General features: G+C 39.3%; 2 protein-coding genes across 5 annotated transcripts in view; both read left to right on the top strand.

The window, feature by feature from the left end:
- Positions 1-15136, top strand: part of LOC139543437 (stonustoxin subunit alpha-like) — a 190386-nt gene extending 175250 nt beyond the window's left edge. Inside the window, exons 4-5 of the mRNA XM_071353582.1 lie at positions 12273-12891; positions 14998-15136. Of these exons, the coding sequence (XP_071209683.1) occupies positions 12273-12891; positions 14998-15136 (758 nt within the window). The remainder of the gene's footprint in view (positions 1-12272; positions 12892-14997) is intronic.
- Positions 1-21316, top strand: part of LOC139546938 (serine-rich adhesin for platelets-like) — a 115715-nt gene that overhangs the window by 4054 nt on the left and 90345 nt on the right. The gene's annotated exons all lie outside the window — the stretch shown is intronic.

Raw genomic sequence — 21316 nt, 5'->3', positions numbered from 1 at the left:
CAGCTGAGGGTACTTAAGAATTTTCTTAGTAACTCTGACTTTGCTAGGTTTTATCTATTCGGTGCTGGCTAGCACCCCTTCTATTCCCATGGGGGGAGTGTACAACTTGATTTGGTTCCGGTGGACCCACTTTAATGTGGCGTTTTGTTGACCTTTGTTGATTCTGATCTGGTAAGCTACAGGTGATAGCTTCACCAGAATCTCGTGTGGCCCCGTCCAGTGGGGCAGGAACTTTCTTGCGATGCCCGCGGGTTTGGTGTATATGTAGTACCACACCTTATCCCCGATCTCGAACACCTGGTGTAAGGCCTTTTTGTCGTAATAGGTCTTGTCACCTTCTGCGCTTCTTTCCAACTGTCCTTGAGCATACGCAAAGGTAGTCTGGAGATGGTTCCGCAAGTCGGTCACGTATTGATGAGCCGTGTAGGCGGTGGGTGCAGCAACATTTCCCGGTTGGTACAGGAGATGCAGTGGAAGTGTCATTTGCCCCGTCATCATCTCGAAGGGTGTTATTGCTGTAGACCTGTTGCGTGCGGCTCTGATCGCCATCAGTACCAATGGGAGTTTGAGGTCCCAATCTTTGTGGTTGGCTGCCACATATTTCCTCAAGATTCTGACGATGGTCTGGTGACTCCTTTCCACCCTGCCCGAGCTCCTAGGGTGGTATGCGATGTGGAGTTTAGCTTTGACTCCCAGAAGCCTCCACAGTTCGGTCATTACGGCTGCCGAAAAGTGGGTTCCTCTGTCGCTGTCCACGGTTTCTCCTGGCAGGCCGAAACGACTGAAAACGTGGTTTAGCAAAAGAACGGCCGTGGTTTCCGCTGTGTCATTGGTCGCCGGCAGGCACTCCACCCACTTTGTGAATGCGCAAGTCACTGTGAGGAGATACTTGTTGCCTCTGGCCGACCTGGCAACTGGGCCGACCCAGTCGATCTGGATCGAGCTCCAGGGGAAAAGACACACCCTTGCGTTGCAGGGGTGCTCTGTGAAGTGGCTTGGAGGGTTGAAACTGGCAGCAAACTAGACACCCCCTCACGTATTGTGCCACGTCTTGTTCCATGTGAGGCTAGTAGGCCACCTGTCGCAATGTTTCACATGTAGCCTTGACACCCCTATGGCCTCCACATGGCGCGTCGTGGGCATGGGCTATCATTATCCCCCTCTGTGTTTTAGGAACCACCCACCTTCGAGCGGTGTCAGTTTCTGAAACATACACCAGTAGGTCATCTACAAGTGTGAGGTGCTGCTTAGTTGCGTACAGCGAACGCAGATCGTGTGAACCTGCCAAAGCCAGTTCAGACACTGGGTGGTTGACAGGATCCGACAGGAATGCCATAAAAGTGGCGAGGGATTCATCTTGGTGTTGCATTGCTACCAGGTCGTCATTCAGGAATGAATGCGTTAGCAACACATTATGTTAGTGCGAAGACGTTTTCCCTGGTGCTACATGGCTACGCGTTACCGCAGACACCATAGCATCCTCATTGGTTTTTTTTTCTCGAGCATCAAACACCCAAGGGGTGCCGTGAATTGCACCGGATTTTGCCATGCTGTCGGCATGGTCGTTGCCAAGTTTGTCACGGCCAGGTGATTTGGAGTGTTCTTTGACTTTTTTCCAATACACCTGTATGTCGTGTTTGGTGATGAGGTCATCACAAGCTAGGATGAGCTCTTTGTTTTTCACCTCCTTACCACTTGAAGTAGTCATGTGCTTTTGTTTCCAAAACGGCAAGTGGCATAAGAAGGTGAGTCTCGCGTAGTTTGAATCGGTGCAGATCACCAGTTCTGACAATTTGTGTTTCACCGCCGTTTGCAGGGTGATCAGCACGCCAGCCACTTCTGCAAACTGGCTGGTCTTGTTGCCAAGCTGAAATTGAAGTGGCTTGCACGGAATGTCGTTGTGCCATACCAATCCCACACCAGCTTGCAAGTGATCTAGATGGCGGTAAGAACAGTCATCTACAAATGCCATCGGCATTTCAAGACACACGTTCTCTTCGAAGTAGTGATGGTTCGAAGGCAATGGCGGAGCGATGTCACGCGGGGGTGGAGTCGGTTTCATCGTCACCACAGCGTTGACACACCGCCAAAGCACTGCCCAAAGGCAGGTTTTTCGTTTTTGCGTAGTTGATTACTACATCATGGCTCTGTAGCGTCATGAGCCAAGCCGCTATCCTGCTGTTGTGTACAGCACCTTCACGGATTCGTTGGCTTTTCAGAAAAGTCACAGGCTGGTGACATGTTTCTATGATCACCTTTTGTCCTCCGACATAACTGGTGAAGTGTTTGATTGCCCAGACTGTCGACAGCAGTGCTTTTTCGCAGTCTGAGTATTTGTGTTCTGCAGGGTTGAGTGTTTTGCTCGCGTAAGCAACCACACGTTTGTCTTGGTCGTATTTTTGGTACAACCCTGCACTAAGGCAGTGCTCTGAGAAACCAACTTCCAAGAAGAATGTCTTGTCTTTGTTGGGGTATACCAGGCAGGGTGCCTTGCAAAGCTGGTTTTTCAAGGAAGCCACAGCTTCTTTGTGAGTGGCCTCCCAAATGAATGGGGTGTCTTTCTGAAGAAGATGAGTCAACGGTTTTGACAAGTCGGCGTAGTTTTCGATGAATTGGCGGGAGTAGTTACATACTCCCAAGAAGCTGCGCACCTCGTGAAGGTTCGTAGGTGTTTTGATGTTGCGGACAGCCTGGATTCTGTTCGACTGTGGCAGGATGCCCTCGGCACCCACCAGAAGCCCAACGTAGTTTACCTTGGTCCTGCACCATTGTCCCTTCATGATGGCCAACTTAGCCCCTGCAGTCCCGAGTTGGGTGAGAACGTGGTCCATTTCATTGAGGTGATGTGACCAAGTCTCACTTCTCATGAGAACGTCGTCCACGTAGATTATCGTCCCCCTAGAGGCTGCGTCTGGCATTGCCTTGTGCAGGAAGATGTTGAACTCTGACGGGGAGTTCGCATACCCGAATGGGCAGCGATTGAACGTAAAGAGCTTGTTCGAGAAAGAGAAAGCCAACTTGTGTTGGTCACGAGGGTCGACTGTCATGGTCCAGAAACCATTAGCCACGTCGACGGTGGAGAAGTACTTGGCGTTTGCCACCTTTGGCAACTCTTGGTCTAGCTGTGTCATTGGCCAACGAGACAGCGGAACCAGTTTGTTGAGTTGTCTATAGTCAACGGTAAGACGCCATTTACCCGTTGGTTTTAGAACGGGCCACACGGGAGCGCTGTACGTACTGTTATATTCCCTGATTATCCGTTTAGCTAATAAGGAACCGATAATCTCTTGTACCGCTGCGTATGCTGCGAGCGGGATTTTGTATTGTCTAACAAACGTAGGAGTTGCTCCGGGTGGCGTAGCAATATGCACCACATGGATATCCGTAACCCCGCAATCCAGTGAGTCTGTTGACCAGATCTCACTGTGTTTGTTAACTTCTTATGGCTGCAAGGGGCAGTATTGAGTAGCCAGTTAAATCGTGCCCATTTCAAACGGCCTCGTACTCAATTCTTGCTCGTACAGTATGCATATTATTATTACTATTGGATAGAAAACACTCTCTAGTTTCTAAAACCGTTTGAATTATTTCTCTGAGTGAAACAGAAGTCATTCTGCAGCACACTTCCTGACCAGGAAGTGGAATGTCAGAAATCGATGCTCTGTTCAACTTCATGCCTATACATGGGCATGATACGTAAGAGTCTACATACACTTCATACACCTTCCCCTGGTTGTCAAGAGGCGGTGAGAGAAAAAATTTCGTGTTTATCTTGGTCTGAGGTGGAATTAAAGCTCTTTGTTTGACGTGACCGTCCATTTCCTGTTTCTGGAGCGCGCGAAAGAGGACACGGATTTGCCTTCTGTTTTGCTCTCGTTATGGACGACTAACATCTCCGTCTTAGATTTTATTTGATACATGTGACCATATCATCGTAACGTATGTTTTTTCAATATAGTTTCATCAGATTATTGAAATGTTTTGTGTTCCGCGTTCCGTGTTCCGTTCTCTGACTTTGTTGACGTTGGAGAGATCCGTGCCACTTGGCAAGTGCCCATGCTAAATCAAGAGGGAAATTTGCCGTTCCAGATCCAAACAACGACTGTTCTGGACAAAGGACACCTTGTCCAACATTCTGACGGAAGATCACCAAAAGTAAGAAACATTTTATGATGCTATTTCTAATATCTGTCGTGCATGTGAACTGGTCGTGGGCGCCCAAGTGTTTCTGGCTATTGTGGCTACGCTAATATAACGCTACATTTTGTTTTCGCTGTAAAACATTTAATAAATCGGAAATATTGTCTGGAATCACAAGATGCCTGTCTTTCAATTGCTGTACACTATGTATTTTTCAGAAATGTTTTATGATGAGTAATTAGGTATTTGACGTTGGTGTCTGTAAATATTATGGCTGCTTTCGGTGCAATTTCTGATTGTAGCTGAAATGTAAACTATGATTTATACCTGAAATATGCAAATTTTTCGAACAAAACATATGCTATACAATAAATATGTTATCAGACTGTCATCTGATGAAGTTGTTTCTTGGTTAGTGGCTATTTATATCTTTATTTTCAATGACGTCCTAGGAACAGTGGGTTAACTGCCTTGTTCAGGGGCAGAATGACAGATTTTTACCTTGTCAGCTCGGGGATTCAATCTTGCAACCTTTCGGTTACTAGTCCAACGCTCTAACCACTAGGCTATCTGCCGCCCCTCTCTGACCGAATTTGTGATAGCTACTGATGGAGTAAAAACTGATGGAGTAAGAATAGTGGTGTCTTTTGCTAACGTGGTTAGCTAATAGATTTACATATTGTGTAAATCTATTAGCTAACCACGTTAGCAAAAGACACCAATATTCTTCCTCCATCAGTTTATGACTCCATCAGTAGCTATCACAAATTCGGCCAAATAAAGATAAAAATAGCCACTAACCAAGAAACAACCTCGTCAGATGACAGTCTGATAACATATTTATTGTATAGCATATGTTTTTTTCGAAAAATTTGCATATTTCAGGTATAAATCATAGTTTACATTTCAGCTACAATCAGAAATTGCACCGAAAGCAGCCATAATATTTACAGACACCAACGTCAAATACCTAATTACTCATCATAAAACATTTCTGAAAAATACATAGTGTACAGCAATTGAAAGACAGGCATCTTGTGATTCTAGACAATATTTCCGATTTATTAAATGTTTTACAGCGCAAACAAAATGTAGCGTGATATTAGCATAGCCACAATAGCCAGAAACACTTGGGCGCCCACGACCAGTCAACATGCACGACAGATATTAGAAATAGCATCATAAAATGTTTCTTACTTTTGGTGATCTTCCGTCAGAATTTTGGATAAGGTGTCCTTTGTCCAGATGAGTCGTTGTTTGGATTCAGAATGGCAAATTTCTCTCTCCATTTAGCAAGCTTGCTAGCCGGGTTGAACGGATCTATCCATGTAAACAAACGGAAGAGAACGGAACACGGTAAAACTCCCGAAAAAATTTCAATAATCTGATGAAACTATATTGAAAAAACATACGTAACGATGATATGGTGACATGAATCAAATAAAATCAAAGCCGGAAATAATATTCGCTTATAACGTCAGCAAAACAACAGGCTATCCCACTGTCCAAATTGCGTCCTTCAGAGTACCGGAACTGGGGTACACGTCATTCCAAGAAGGATTATTCCATCCCAGATCGAGATAATCACCTCCTTTCTTCTCTCACAGCCTTCCTGACACCCAGAGGAAGGTGCATAACGTGTTTTTAGACTCTTACATGTCATGCCCATGTATAGGCAGAAGGAGGAAGAGAGCATCGATTTCAGACTTTGAACTTCCGGCTCAGGAAAAGTGCTGCAGAATGAGTTCTGTTTCACTCAGAGAAATAATTCAAACGGTTTTAGAAACTAGAGAGTGTTTTCTATCCAATAATAATAATAATATGCATATTATACGAGCAAGAATTGAGCACGAGGCCGTTTGAAATGGACACATATTATCAGGCTACTCAATACCGCTCCTTGCAGCCATAACAGGTTAACGCCTAGTCATGATGACTTATCCTTGTCCTCTTTCTCAGGTTTCTTACGCTGCAGTATCTCTCTTACCATAGCTTCTATATCATTTCGGTTAGCGTTTAGATCATTGTTGAACACTTTGTTGCCCTTGTTACGCTTGTTACCCTTAGGTCCTGACCATTTGTGAGAGTTAGGCGCAGGGGCATATCGGCTAGGTTGATCTCTACGGGACCTGTTAGATTGGGAACGTTCATCGTTGCTATTGTTACGGCGGTGGTTGTCGGAGTGGTGGTTACTTGGTAGCCACCCCCTTTGATCGTCATCTTTTACCGCACATGTCCCCGATGCAGCACCTTCCAATGCGAGTGATGGTTCCCGCCTAAGCTCGAAAGTCGAGGTGTCCGGGCTTTCAGCCCGGCTTGCTTTTGATGATTCAAAAGCGGTGCTTGCAAGTTCTCGGAGCGTCGAGATTTGCAACCCAACGTGGGCAGTAGGGCCCAAGTAGTTAATGAAGTTGGGAGACATGTTTGACAGGAACAGTTGTTTAAATGGTAATAGATCTTCCATTCCGGTTTCAGTGAGCATGCCAAAGTAAGCTGAACGAAGCCGGTGATAGTAGGCTTGTGGATGTTCATTTCGAGCTTGTCTGATATTGTTAGCCAACGAGCTATCGTGTTTGCGAGTCGCAGAACCACTGAATTCTATTTTCAAAACCGTGGCAAGTTGAGCATAGTCGTTTTGCACGTGTTGCTCTTGTAAACGGATGAACCTTGTCACGTGGCTGTTGGACGTTCGCTTCAAAAGGTAGAGCCTGTCTGCATTCGTAGCGTTTGGGTAGCCATCCAAGGCGTCCTCTATGTCTGCTAAGAATGTCAGTGTCGTTTGGCTTTCCTGGAACGGGGTCAAAGAGGCGGAAGTTTTTAACGATTTTGTCAAGGCGGTCTCCGCCAAGTGCGCGGGGAGCATCTGCACTCTCCCGTGGGCAATTGTGGGCCGAAAGGCCAAGAGGAAAAGTCAAGATGTGGTTGTGTTGGCGAGGAGGCCCCAATTCACTGTGGGCCGAATGGCCAAGAGAAAGAGGCTGACATCTCCTGTCATCTACATTCCCTCGGTCTCTGAGCTCCGGAGGTGAGCTATTTTGCTTGGTTTGGTTGTCCCGCGATAGCGCGTGACTGTTCTGGAGTTCCTCCAGATGATACCTAAGGGTGGTGTTCTGCTGCATCGCAGAGTCCACCTGGGAGTTGAGGGTGTTTATTTTAGACACGTAGGTGTCGCCCTTGCTCCGCTCATAGTTATCTGTCATGGTTTGCAGTGAGAGGTCTCGAGTGTGGAGTGAGAGACCCAGTGATGCAATGTCCTCCTTTTGTTTAAAGGTCACATTTTCCAACTTTCTCACTTGGTCTTTCTCATCCTTCATTAAATCAGCGACTTCAATGAGTTCTGCTGTTTTGTCCTCCAACTTGGTCATTGTGTTCATTAACTGATCGTCTTTGGTCTGCAGCTTTTGGAATAGAGCATTATTGCATTGAGTGGTTTCATTCACAACCGTTTGCAGGGCCTCAAGTTGCTCGCCCCGGTTTCTAGCTAGCTCGTTAGATTTATCAAGTTTTGCGTGGACTTCATCGTATTTAGTTTTGGCTAAAACGAGTTGTTCCTTTAGAATACGTACTTGGTCAAGAGTTTGTTATCGTTCTTTGTTATAAGTGTTAGACAGATCTTCCAATTTATCTGTTCTCACACACAGTTCCTCGGCTAGCAGTAGCTTATCCTTTTCGGCTTTCGATGCCAGCTCCCTGGTTCTCTCCACCTGTGCCTTGAACATGCCAGCTTCCTGCTCGTGCCTCTGCTGGGCACTGAGGTACTGGTGCACTGTCCATCTCTGCTGGTGGGCATAGTTGAGGGCTAAACTGGAGAGAACCTTCACAAGGCCTCCGCCTGATGGTCTATTTTGAAGAGCATCTGTCGCAATGTCTGCATTTTTCTCGCTTATGGCTTCGAAATCTAACATTTTCAGCCCCTCGGCATAGTTAGGATTTGCATCGTTGCTGAGGTCAGCGATCGATCTTTCAGTGGGTGAAGGTCCACTGATGAGAGGGGAAATGGGTGGAAACCCATCTGATGGTTTTCTCATTGTTACGATTATCAGTTATTTCAATTTACGTAATGTTTGGGTTTTTGAGTTGGAGGCTGCAAACACGATTTAACTCAGTTTGTAAATGTCAATGAATTATCAAGACTGGGTCAGTAATGTGAGTTGGTTATTACTGAACTTGCCAAAACAGGTTTAATTGATTGAATCGATTTTAATGATAAATCTAACCTGTATAGGCTATTTGGGAATTTTAATTTTAATTCACCTGAAAGATTTGCTATCTCTAAGTTAACGTTGAAAAGTTTAACTATGTCTCATTGGTTAGAACACATTAGTTTGTGCATTATTCAAATAACCAACCTGGAAAGGTAGTGTATCAATTTAATGTATGTATTAAAATTGAAAGAGACAATGATATCCAATCAGTTGAGACTGGTTAGATATCGTACAGCATAACCTTAATTATTTTAAAATAATTACTGGTGATTCTTCACCACCGGAGGTCACTGTTAACACAAGCTAATATCGACCAGGTACCAGTAAAGGTAGAATTTCACAATGCTGTAAAAAGGTCTCCCTGAACACCATGAAGCTGGTAAAACATATTTAATTAAAGAGACAATGATATCCAATCAGTTGAGACTGGTTTGATATCCTCCAGCGTAACCTGAATTATTTCACGAAAAATGACTGGCGATTCTTCAGGTTACTGATAGCGCAAGCTGAGATCTCACAGGATTCCCGCCTGGCGCAGGGAATTCACTATGAACAAAGGGGAAAACAAAAATGGCTGCTCCCCTTTGTTAGCTTAGCATCTGGCGCAATGCTTAGCTTTCCTTGCGCGGGGTTTCCACCTCACCGCACACGGGAATTTCCCTCCAACGAGGGAACGGGTTTACTAGGTGACGTCTCACGTTCAACCCTTAAACTCTTCACGTTACCAAACGCGAGAGGTAGAGAGATAATGACTTCGCTTCGGTCAAACAAATATATCTACTCCAATTTCCGTAATGGCTGGCTCATATGTCCTCGCTCTAGGAATTGCTTATGACCGAGTCAGGTCGCTCCTGGAAGCGATCGACAGAAATAACCCTAAATTGGGCCCAACTAGTATTATTCTCAGAATGCTTGCAATCGGCTGGTACATATGCCCTAGTCCGTAGCATTCAGTAGACCCCCCCTACACACTGGCTTTCGTCAGAAATACCACCGGGTTTGTCTACTCCCGACCAGTATCTGGGTGAAATTGAACGTCACACACACACACGCTTCTCTCCCACACTAGTCCTGCCTATAGCTATTAATGGTATATATGTATCTGGCTTCACAATTGGTATGGAATTAACCCAACAGTGCGGCCTAGTCCTATCTTAGAATCCTCACAGGGGGCGCCAATATGTCGTGACGTTGTATTAGTTAATGTGACGACTGTTGCTCATCGAATGATTACAAGTTTCTAATTACGTGATTAACTGAATCAAGTAATTATTAACTCATTAACCTGGGGCACCATGGGAAAATTAGTTTTTATTGAGTTTCTATTTCCCAAATGAACTCAAAGAATATCAGAATATCGATTTTACCACAGCCGCTAATTAACCAGTTGCCTCTAATATTCTCGTTCTGAACGTCGTATAGCCCGGGATTCTGCACGGACCCGGGTCTCACTAATGAATTTGTACCACACCAATCTTAGTTGAATGTTTATTTACTAAAAAGCTAAAATGATGATAAAAGATACACATACACAAAAACACATTCTAGGCTATTGATTAGAACTTAGTATAAAGGGCCAACACACTATGGTGCGTGTTACCCAAAATGGGGATTTAAAAGAGAGAGAAAAAGAGAAAGTACACGAGAGGAATATACATTTGGGTGAAATTGTCAGCTATGCTCATTCTAACCCTAGCCTTGCCCCAAACTGCCGCTGTTATGAGTCAGAATATAATGATGTAATTACTGGTGGAAGGTCTCCGTGGATTTTCCCGCGTGGACCGTTCAGGCTGCTCAGTGACGTACTTCTCCTGCGCACCTCTCTAGGTGTCCTCACGATGTCCGTGTCCTTTGGCTTACTGGCCTGTCCCTGGTCCTTGCTCTGGAAGGGGTCTTCGGAGGACAGATAGCTCTATAGCTCAGAGCTCACAGCGTAAAGATGAAAGAGTGTAGATACCACGATTCGATGGGGAGTGGAGGCTAGGTGGTTCGGCTTGAATTCACCCGCTTAGACACCGCTACTCATCCATAGCTTGGGTAGAAAAAGATTTCTTTGTCTTCAAACCTGTTGCGTTTTGGGTTCGTTGACCTTTTAGACCTTCGGCTGCAGCTCTGGCCACTTAGTCTAATCTGTTAATTCTGCACTCACAGGTTTTATACCCTCGGGTCAGAAGTGGGCGTGGCCGCCTTCAGGGCAATTCTCTGGGCGTACCAAGTTTAAGGTGCAAGGTATAGATTTTACTCAAATCCAATTTTAGACAACTAACTTCACATTTCATCTTTACCGAAACATTCTCTTTGATTTGGACATTTTCCACACAACGTACAATGTATAAACATCAAGCATATACGAGGAAAACTCTTAACGTTACAATGTTTTCATAATAACGTCATCTATTAACCTTTAATAACAAAACAAAAATGACATACATTTTCATATTCCATCTATCGTCATGACCACCATTGTAGTTGACGGAAACCATTGTTCCAAAGTCCATTCATTGCATGTTTAAAGTTCTGAGGCTGGTTCTCCATAGTGAGAGGGAATGTGGTCTGTGGCTTCAGAATTACCATGGGTGTGAGGGGTCATAAAACCCCCACATCTTCAGACCCCTAGATCTCTCCTGCTCTGTTGGGGTTGAGAGATAATCTGTAGGGTTGTGGTCTCCTGTAACCTGACCTGATCAGGACAGTCATGACAGGTGACAGGTAACTCTCTCACTCATTATTATTCATGATTCATTCATGATCTTTGTCGATCTTGGCAGTCACAGGCTTGATGTAGTCATTGCGTTCAAAGAATATGGGACCAAATCCTAAACTTTTAACATCTTTTATACACTATAAGTGGTTTGGTCAGATTACTTATGACATCTTCAAATGGGGGGGGACTAGATACATAAAGTGCTTTTTATTTTTCTAAATGGTGAAACAGATATGTATTAAAATATCCTCAAATAAAAGGTGACATTATATACTGTCACCTCATATGAAACATTTGATCTGAAATCCAAAATGTTGGAGTATAGAGCCACATTTAAAATGTTAGCTTCACTGTCAAAATAGATATGGTGTGGACTGTATACTCAATACAATCTAAATCTGATACCTCACTGTCTGTCTTTTGACTGATACTGCTTTTTAAACTGGTCTGGTCAGTCTACTCAAATATTTGTAATATGCATGTTTCTATCTGCAGGCAATACTTTGATAATTTGTAATTTCTAATAATGAAACATCTATGTATGAATAGATATTGCAGGTTTCAGGACACTGATATATATGAATATGTAGAAAAAATATACTGCCACTATTTTCACAATGTTTGACTTATCAGGCTAGATAAGACAAACATTCTTACCACCACTTGGACAAAGGAGTGTGTGTGTGAGCTCAGGTGTATCCCTCAATGACTGTCTGTTCTTCTGCTTACCGCTACAGTGTGGAGCATGGTGGAGAGAACACAATGAAACCTGGGCTTAGAAAATGTGAGTGTTGACTGCTGTGAAGAATATGACTAAGAATAAGTCTTAATTCAAGTTAAGTCAAAGTCAAAGACCACCATCATTACTTACTTGGTCATATTAAATATCAGCTGTAGTTCTACAGAAGCAGAGATCAGGGACACCAAGGTTTACAACGAGTTGATTTGACAATGTGTGTGTGTGTGTGTGTGTGGTGTGTTTCTGAAGAAATGTGTGTTTGTGTTCATGCATACATACAGTTGTGTGTGTAATTAATGTGAATAAGTGTGTTTTATATTACCATACAGTATAACAAATGATCATTCAACAAGTCTCAAGTTACCTTTAACTTCTCCTTTTGATACCTAGAAACATCTACATTAAATGAATTAGTGAAAAGTGAGTTAACATTCTAATGTGAATGATTATGATTTCTAATATTGTGTCTGGTTTCATCCAACAGATGCCTGTGATCTCACACTGGACCCAAACACAGTATTCAGATACAGCTTTCTGTCTGATGGTAACAAAAAGGTGACACATATGGGAGAGTACCATCCGTATCCTGATCACCCAGAGAGATTTGAGCACATTGGACAGGTGCTGTGTAGAGAGGGTCTGACTGGGCGCTGTTACTGGGAGGTAGAGTGGAGTGGGGGAAAGGCTGATATAGGAGTGACATATAAAGGAATCAACAGGGGAGGAAGGGGTGATGATTGTTGGCTTGGACACAATGACAAGTCCTGGAGTCTCACCTGCTCTGACAACAGGTACATTGCCTGGCACAAGAATTCCACTACCATAGATGTCTGCCCCTCCAGCTCTTACAGAGTAGGAGTGGATCTGGACTGGCCAGCCGGCACTCTGTCCTTCTACAGAGTCTCCTCTGACACACTGACCCACCTGTACACATTCTACACCACATTCACTGAGCCCCTCTATCCAGGGTTTCATCTTTTTGGTTCTGGCGTCTCTGCGTCCCTTTGTCAGGTGGATCTGAGTAACAATGACCTGAAGGATTCAGTAGTGAAGCTGCTCTCTGCTGTACTGGAGAATCCCCAATGTAGACTGGAGACTCTGAGGTCAGTATTCCTGTAATTGGTCAACAAGTGATAACTGTTCACCAGATCCACATGTGTTTACCAGACACACATAGTCCACAACATATGTGCTTGGACAGTGAAGCTTACAGTTTTACATTTGGTGCTATGCTCCAGCATTTTGGATTTGAGATATAATGTTTCATATGAGGTGACAGTACAGAATGTCACCTTTTATTTGAGGGTATTTTCATACATATCTGTTTTTACCTTTTAGAAATGAAAGCATTTTATGTATGTAGTTCTCCCATTTGAAGAAATCAAAATTATTTGGACGAATTGACTTATATTGTATTAAAGAAGTCCTAAGTTTAGTAGTTGGTCCCATATTCCATGCCTGCAGTGATTACATCAAGCTTGTGATTCTACTAACTTGTTGAATTCATTTGCAGTTTGTCTTGGTTGTGTTTTGGATGTCTTTCCTAATAGAAACTGAATGGTGAATAATGTCCTGTCATTTTGGAGTCACTTCACTTGTATTGTCAGTAAGAATAGAAGATGTTTCTGAACACTTCTACATTCATGTGGATGCTACCATGATTATGAATAATCACGAATGAATCGAGAATTATGATAAATGAGAAAGTTACAGAGGCACAAAGATCATACCCCCTCTGTTATTGGTAATGGTGAGAGGTTAGCATGTTTTGTTGTAGTCTCTGTCATTGGTCATGGTGAGAGGTTAGTATGTTTTGTTGTAGCCTCTGTTATTGGTAATGGTGAGCGGTTAGCATGTTTTGTTGTAGCCTCTGTTATTGGTAATGGTGAGAGGTTAGCATGTTTTGTTGTAGTCTCTGTTATTGGTAATGGTGAGAGGTTAGCATGTTTTGTTGTAGCCTCTGTTATTGGTAATGGTGAGAGGTTAACATGTTTTGTTGTAGCCTCTGTTATTGGTAATGGTGAGAGGTTAGCATGTTTTGTTGTAGCCTCTGTTATTGGTAATGGTGAGAGGTTAGCATGTTTTGTTGTAGTCTCTGTTATTGGTAATGGTGAGAGGTTAGCATGTTTTGTTGTAGCCTCTGTTATTGGTAATGGTGAGAGGTTAGCATGTTTTGTTGTAGCCTCTGTTATTGGTAATGGTGAGAGGTTAGCATGTTTTGTTGTAGTCTCTGTTATTGGTAATGGTGAGAGGTTAGCATGTTTTGTTGTAGCCTCTGTTATTGGTAATGGTGAGAGGTTAACATGTTTTGTTGTAGCCTCTGTTATTGGTAATGGTGAGAGGTTAGCATGTTTTGTTGTAGCCTCTGTTATTGGTAATGGTGAGAGGTTAGCATGTTTTGTTGTAGTCTCTGTTATTGGTAATGGTGAGAGGTTAGCATGTTTTGTTGTAGCCTCTGTTATTGGTAATGGTGAGAGGTTAGCATGTTTTGTTGTAGCCTCTGTTATTGGTAATGGTGAGAGGTTAGCATGTTTTGTTGTAGCCTCTGTAACTCTCTCACTCATTATTATTCATGATTCATTCATGATCTTTCTCGATCTTGGCAGTCACAGGCTTGATGTAGTCATTGCGTTCAAAGAATATGCGACCAAATACTAAACTTTTGACCTCTTTATTAATACACTATAAGTGATTTGGTCAGAATACTTATGACTTCTTCAAATAGGGGGACTAGATACATAAAGTGCTTTATTTTTTCTAAATGGTGATACAGATATGTCTTAAAATATCCTCAAATAAAAGGTGACATTTATATTAAATTGTCACCTCATATGAAACATTTTATCTGAAATCCAAAATGCTGGATTATAGAGACACATTTGAAAAGTTAGCTTCACTGTCAAAATAGATATGGTGTGGACTGTATACTCAATACAATCTAAATCTGATACCTCACTGTCTGTCTTTTGACTGATACTGCTTTTTAAACTGGTCTGGTCAGTCTACTCAAATATTTGTACTATACATTTTTCTCTCTACAAGCAACACTTTGATCATTTGTCTTTTCAAATAATGAAACATCAATTTAAGAATAGATGTGGCAGGTTTCAGGACACTGATATATCTGAAAATGTTGAAAAAATATACTGCCACTATTATCACCACCAAAGAATAACAGTGTGATTTTAATATGATTTGACTCTTTGCAGGCTGTCAGGCTGTCTAGTCACAGAGGAAGGCTGTGCTTCTCTGGACTCAGCTCTGAAGTCAAACCCCTCACACCTGAGAGAGCTGGACCTGAGCTACAATCACCCAGGAGACTCAGGAGTCAGACTGAAGAAACACTGAGTTCAGTGTGTGTGTTTCCGGTGACAATCTCTTAATGACATACACACACTGGACACACACATACACACACACTTGACAAACATTCGCTTGAAGTTATATGCTATATACAGTAATATTAATTGTAGTAATATTAGTAATAGAGTTATAGTCATTAATAATAACAATATAACCAACCAGGTGATTAGTAATAGAGTTATAGTCATTAATAATAACACCATAACCAGCCAGGTGATTAGTAATATAGTTATAGTCATGAATAATAACACTATAACCAGCCAGGTGATTAGTAATAGAGTTATAGTCATTCATAATAACACTATAACCAGCCAGGTGATTAGTAATAGAGGTATAGTCATTAATAATAACACCATAACCAGCCAGGTGATTAGTAATAGAGTTATAGTCATTAATAATAACACTATAACCAGCCAGGTGATTAGTACTAGTCATTCATAATAACACTATAACCAGCCAGGTGATTAGTAATAGAGTAATAGTCATTAATAATAATACTATAACCAGCCAAGTGATTAGTAATAGTCATTAATAATAACACTATAACCAGCCAGGTGATTAGTAATAGAGTTATAGTCATTCATAATAACACTATAACCAGCCAGGTGATTAGTAATAGAGTAATAGTCATTAATAATAACACTATAACCAGCCAGGTGATTAGTAATAGAGTAATAGTCATTAATAATAACACTATAACCAGCCAGGTGATTAGTAATATAGTTATAGTCATTAATAATAACACTATAACCAGCCAGGTGATTAGTTATAGTCATTAATAATAACACTATAACCAGCCAGGTGATTAGTTATAGTCATTAATAATAACACTATAACCAGCCAGGTGATTAGTAATAGAGTTATAGTCATTAATAATAACACTATAACCAGCCAGGTGATTAGTTATAGTCATTAATAATAACACTATAACCAGCCAGGTGATTAGTTATAGTCATTAATAATAATACTATAACCAGCCAGGTGATTAGTAATAGAGTTATAGTCATTAATAATAACACTATAACCAGCCAGGTGATTAGTAATAGAGTTATAGTCATTAATAATAATACTATAACCAGTCAGGTGATTAGTTATAGAGTTATAGTCATTAATAATAACACTTTAACCAGCCAGGTGATTAGTTATAGTCATTAATAATAACACTATAACCAGCCAGGTGATTAGTAATAGAGTTATAGTCATTAATAATAACACTATAACCAGCCAGGTGATTAGTAATAGAGTTATAGTCATTAATAATAACACTATAACCAGCCAGGTGATTAGTTATAGTCATTAATAATACCACTATAACCAGCCAGGTGATTAGTTATAGTCATTAATAATAATACTATAACCAGCCAGGTGATTAGTAATAGAGTTATAGTCATGAATAATAACACTATAACCAGCCAGGTGATTAGTAATAGAGTTATAGTCATTAATAATAATACTATAACCAGCCAGGTGATTAGTTATAGTCATTAATAATAACACTATAACCAGCCAGGTGATTAGTAATAGAGTTATAGTCATTAATAATAACACTATAACCAGCCAGGTGATTAGTAATAGAGTTATAGTCATTAATAATAACACTATAACCAGCCAGGTGATTAGTAATAGAGTTATAGTCATTAATAATAATACTATAACCAGCCAGGTGATTAGTAATAGAGTTATAGTCATTAATAATAACACTATAACCAGCCAGGTGATTAGTAATAGAGTTATAGTCATTAATAATAACACTATAACCAGCCAGGTGATTAGTTATAGTCATTAATAATAACACTATAACCAGCCAGGTGATTAGTTATAGTCATTAATAATAATACTATAACCAGCCAGGTGATTAGTAATAGAGTTATAGTCATTAATAATAACACTATAACCAGCCAGGTGATTAGTAATAGAGTTATAGTCATTAATAATAATACTATAACCAGCCAGGTGATTAGTAATATAGTTATAGTCATTAATAATAACACTATAACCAGCCAGGTGATTAGTTATAGTCATTAATAATAACACTATAACCAGCCAGGTGATTAGTAATAGAGTTATAGTCATGAATAATAACACTATAACCAGCCAGGTGATTAGTAATAGAGTTATAGTCATTAATAATAACACTATAACCAGCCAGGTGATTAGTAATAGAGTTATAGTCATGAATAATAACACTATAACCAGCCAGGTGATTAGTAATAGAGTTATAGTCATTAATAATAACACTATAACCAGCCAGGTGATTAGTAATAGAGTTATAGTCATTAATAATAACACTATAACCAGCCAGGTGATTAGTTATAGTCATTAATAATAACACTATAACCAGCCAGGTGATTAGTAATAGAGTTATAGTCATTAATAATAACACTATAACCAGCCAGGTGATTAGTAATAGAGTTATAGTCATTCATAATAACACTATAACCAGCCAGGTGATTAGTTATAGTCATTAATAATAACACTATAACCAGCCAGGTAATTAGTAATAGAGTTATAGTCATTAATAATAACACTATAACCAGACAGGTGATTAGTTATAGAGTAATAGTCATTAATAATAACACTATAACCAGCCAGGTGATTAGTAATAGAGTTATAGTCATTAATAATAACACTATAACCAGCCAGGTGATTAGTTATAGTCATTAATAATAACACTATAACCAGCCAGGTGATTAGTAATAGTCATTAATAATAACACTATAACCAGCCAGGTGATTAGTTATAGTCATTAATAATAACACCATAACCAGCCAGGTGATTAGTAATAGAGTTATAGTCATTAATAATAACACCATAACCAGCCAGGTGATTAGTAACATAGTAATAGTCATTAATAATAACACTATAACCAGCCAGGTGATTAGTAATATAGTTATAGTCATTCATAATAACAATATAACCAGCCAGGTGATTAGTTATAGAGTTATAGTCATTAATAATAACACTATAACCAGCCAGGTGATTAGTAATAGAGTTATAGTCATTAATAATAACACTATAACCAGCCAGGTGATTAGTTATAGAGTAATAGTCATTAATAATAACACTATAACCAGCCAGGTGATTAGTAATATAGTTATAGTCATTCATAATAACACTATAACCAGCCAGGTGATTAGTTATAGAGTAATAGTCATTAATAATAACACTATAACCAGCCAGGTGATTAGTAATATAGTTATAGTCATTCATAATAACACTATAACCAGCCAGGTGATTAGTAATATAGTTATAGTCATTCATAATAACACTATAACCAGCCAGGTGATTAGTTATAGAGTTATAGTCATTAATAATAACACTATAACCAGCCAGGTGATTAGTTATAGAGTTATAGTCATTAATAATAACACTATAACCAGCCAGGTGATTAGTAATAGTCATTAATAATAACACTATAACCAGCCAGGTGATTAGTAATAGAGTTATAGTCATTAATAATAATACTATAACCAGCCAAGTGATTAGTTATAGTCATTAATAATAACACTATAACCAGCCAGGTGATTAGTAATAGAGTTATAGTCATTAATAATAACACTATAACCAGCCAGGTGATTAGTAATAGAGTAATAGTCATTAATAATAACACTATAACCAGACAGGTGATTAGTTATACAGTAATAGTCATTAATAATAACACTATAACCAGCCAGGTGATTAGTAATAGAGTAATAGTCATTAATAATAACACTATAACCAGCCAGGTGATTAGTAATAGAGTAATAGTCATTAATAATAACACTATAACCAGCCAGGTGATTAGTAATAGTCATTAATAATAACACTATAACCAGCCAGGTGATTAGTTATAGTCATTAATAATAACACTATAACCAGCCAGGTGATTAGTAATAAAGTTATAGTCATTAATAATAACACTATAACCAGCCAGGTGATTAGTTATAGTCATTCATAATAACACTATAACCAGCCAGGTGATTAGTAATAGAGTTATAGTCATTAATAATAATACTATAACCAGCCAGGTGATTAGTTATAGTCATTAATAATAACACTATAACCAGCCAGGTGATTAGTTATAGTCATTCATAATAACACTATAACCAGCCAGGTGATTAGTTATAGTCATTAATAATAACACTATAACCAGCCAGGTGATTAGTAATAGAGTTATAGTCATTAATAATAACACTACAACCAGCCAGGTGATTAGTTATAGTCATTCATAATAACACTATAACCAGCCAGGTGATTAGTAATAGAGTTATAGTCATTAATAATAATACTATAACCAGCCAGGTGATTAGTTATAGTCATTAATAATAACACTATAACCAGCCAGGTGATTAGTAATAGAGTTATAGTCATTAACAATAACACTATAACCAGCCAGGTGATTAGTTATAGTCATTCATAATAACACTATAACCAGCCAGGTGATTAGTAATAGAGTTATAGTCATTAATAATAACACTATAACCAGCCAGGTGATTAGTCATAGAGTTATAATCATTAATAATAACACTATAACCAGCCAGGTGATTAGTAATAGAGTTATAGTCATTAATAATAACACTATAACCAGCCAGGTGATTAGTTATAGTCATTAATAATAACACTATAACCAGCCAGGTGATTAGTAATAGAGTTATAGTCATTAATAATAACACTATAACCAGCCAGGTGATTAGTAATAGAGTTATAGTCATTAATAATAACACTATAACCAGCCAGGTGATTAGTTATAGTCATTAATAATAACACTATAACCAGCCAGGTGATTAGTAATAGAGTTATAGTCATTAATAATAACACTATAACCAGCCAGGTGATTAGTTATAGTCATTAATAATAACACTATAACCAGCCAGGTGATTAGTTATAGAGTTATAGTCATTAATAATAACACTATAACCAGCCAGGTGATTAGTTATAGTCATTCATAATAACACTATAACCAGCCAGGTGATTAGTAATAGAGTTATAGTCATTAATAATAACACTATAACCAGCCAGGTGATTAGTTATAGTCATTCATAATAACACTATAACCAGCCAGGTGATTAGTAATAGAGTTATAGTCATTAATAATAACACTATAACCAGCCAGGTGATTAGTAATAGAGTTATAGTCATTAATAATAACACTATAACCAGCCAGGTGATTAGTAATAGAGTTATAGTCATTAATAATAACACTATAACCAGCCAGGTGATTAGTAATAGAGTTATAGTCATTAATAATAACACTATAACCAGCCAGGTGATTAGTAATAGAGTTATAGTCATTAATAATAACACTATAACCAGCCAGGTGATTAGTAATAGAGTTATAGTCATTAATAATAACACTATAACCAGCCAGGTGATTAGTTATAGAGTTATAGTCATTAATAATAACACTATAACCAGCCAGGTGATTAGTAATAGAGTTATAGTCATTAATAATAACACTATAACCAGCCAGGTGATTAGTTATAGAGTTATAGTCATTAATAATAACACTATAACCAGCCAGGTGATTAGTAATAAAGTTATAGTCATTAATAATAACACTATAACCAGCCAGGTGATTAGTTATAGTCATTCATAATAACACTATAACCAGCCAGGTGATTAGTAATAGAGTTATAGTCATTAATAATAATACTATAACCAGCCAGGTGATTAGTTATAGTCATTAATAATAACACTATAACCAGCCAGGTGATTAGTTATAGTCATTCATAATAACACTATAACCAGCCAGGTGATTAGTTATAGTCATTAATAATAACACTATAACCAGCCAGGTGATTAGTAATAGAGTTATAGTCATTAATAATAACACTACAACCAGCCAGGTGATTAGTTATAGTCATTCATAATAACACTATAACCAGCCAGGTGATTAGTAATAGAGTTATAGTCATTAATAATAATACTATAACCAGCCAGGTGATTAGTTATAGTCATTAATAATAACACTATAACCAGCCAGGTGATTAGTAATAGAGTTATAGTCATTAACAATAACACTATAACCAGCCAGGTGATTAGTTATAGTCATTCATAATAACACTATAACCAGCCAGGTGATTAGTAATAGAGTTATAGTCATTAATAATAACACTATAACCAGCCAGGTGATTAGTCATAGAGTTATAATCATTAATAATAACACTATAACCAGCCAGGTGATTA

Source organism: Salvelinus alpinus, chromosome 1 (assembly GCF_045679555.1).
Source record: "Salvelinus alpinus chromosome 1, SLU_Salpinus.1, whole genome shotgun sequence".
Taxonomy (NCBI): domain Eukaryota; kingdom Metazoa; phylum Chordata; class Actinopteri; order Salmoniformes; family Salmonidae; genus Salvelinus; species Salvelinus alpinus.
Note: the sequence above shows the minus strand (reverse complement) of the source record. Positions and strands in the feature narration are given on the sequence as shown.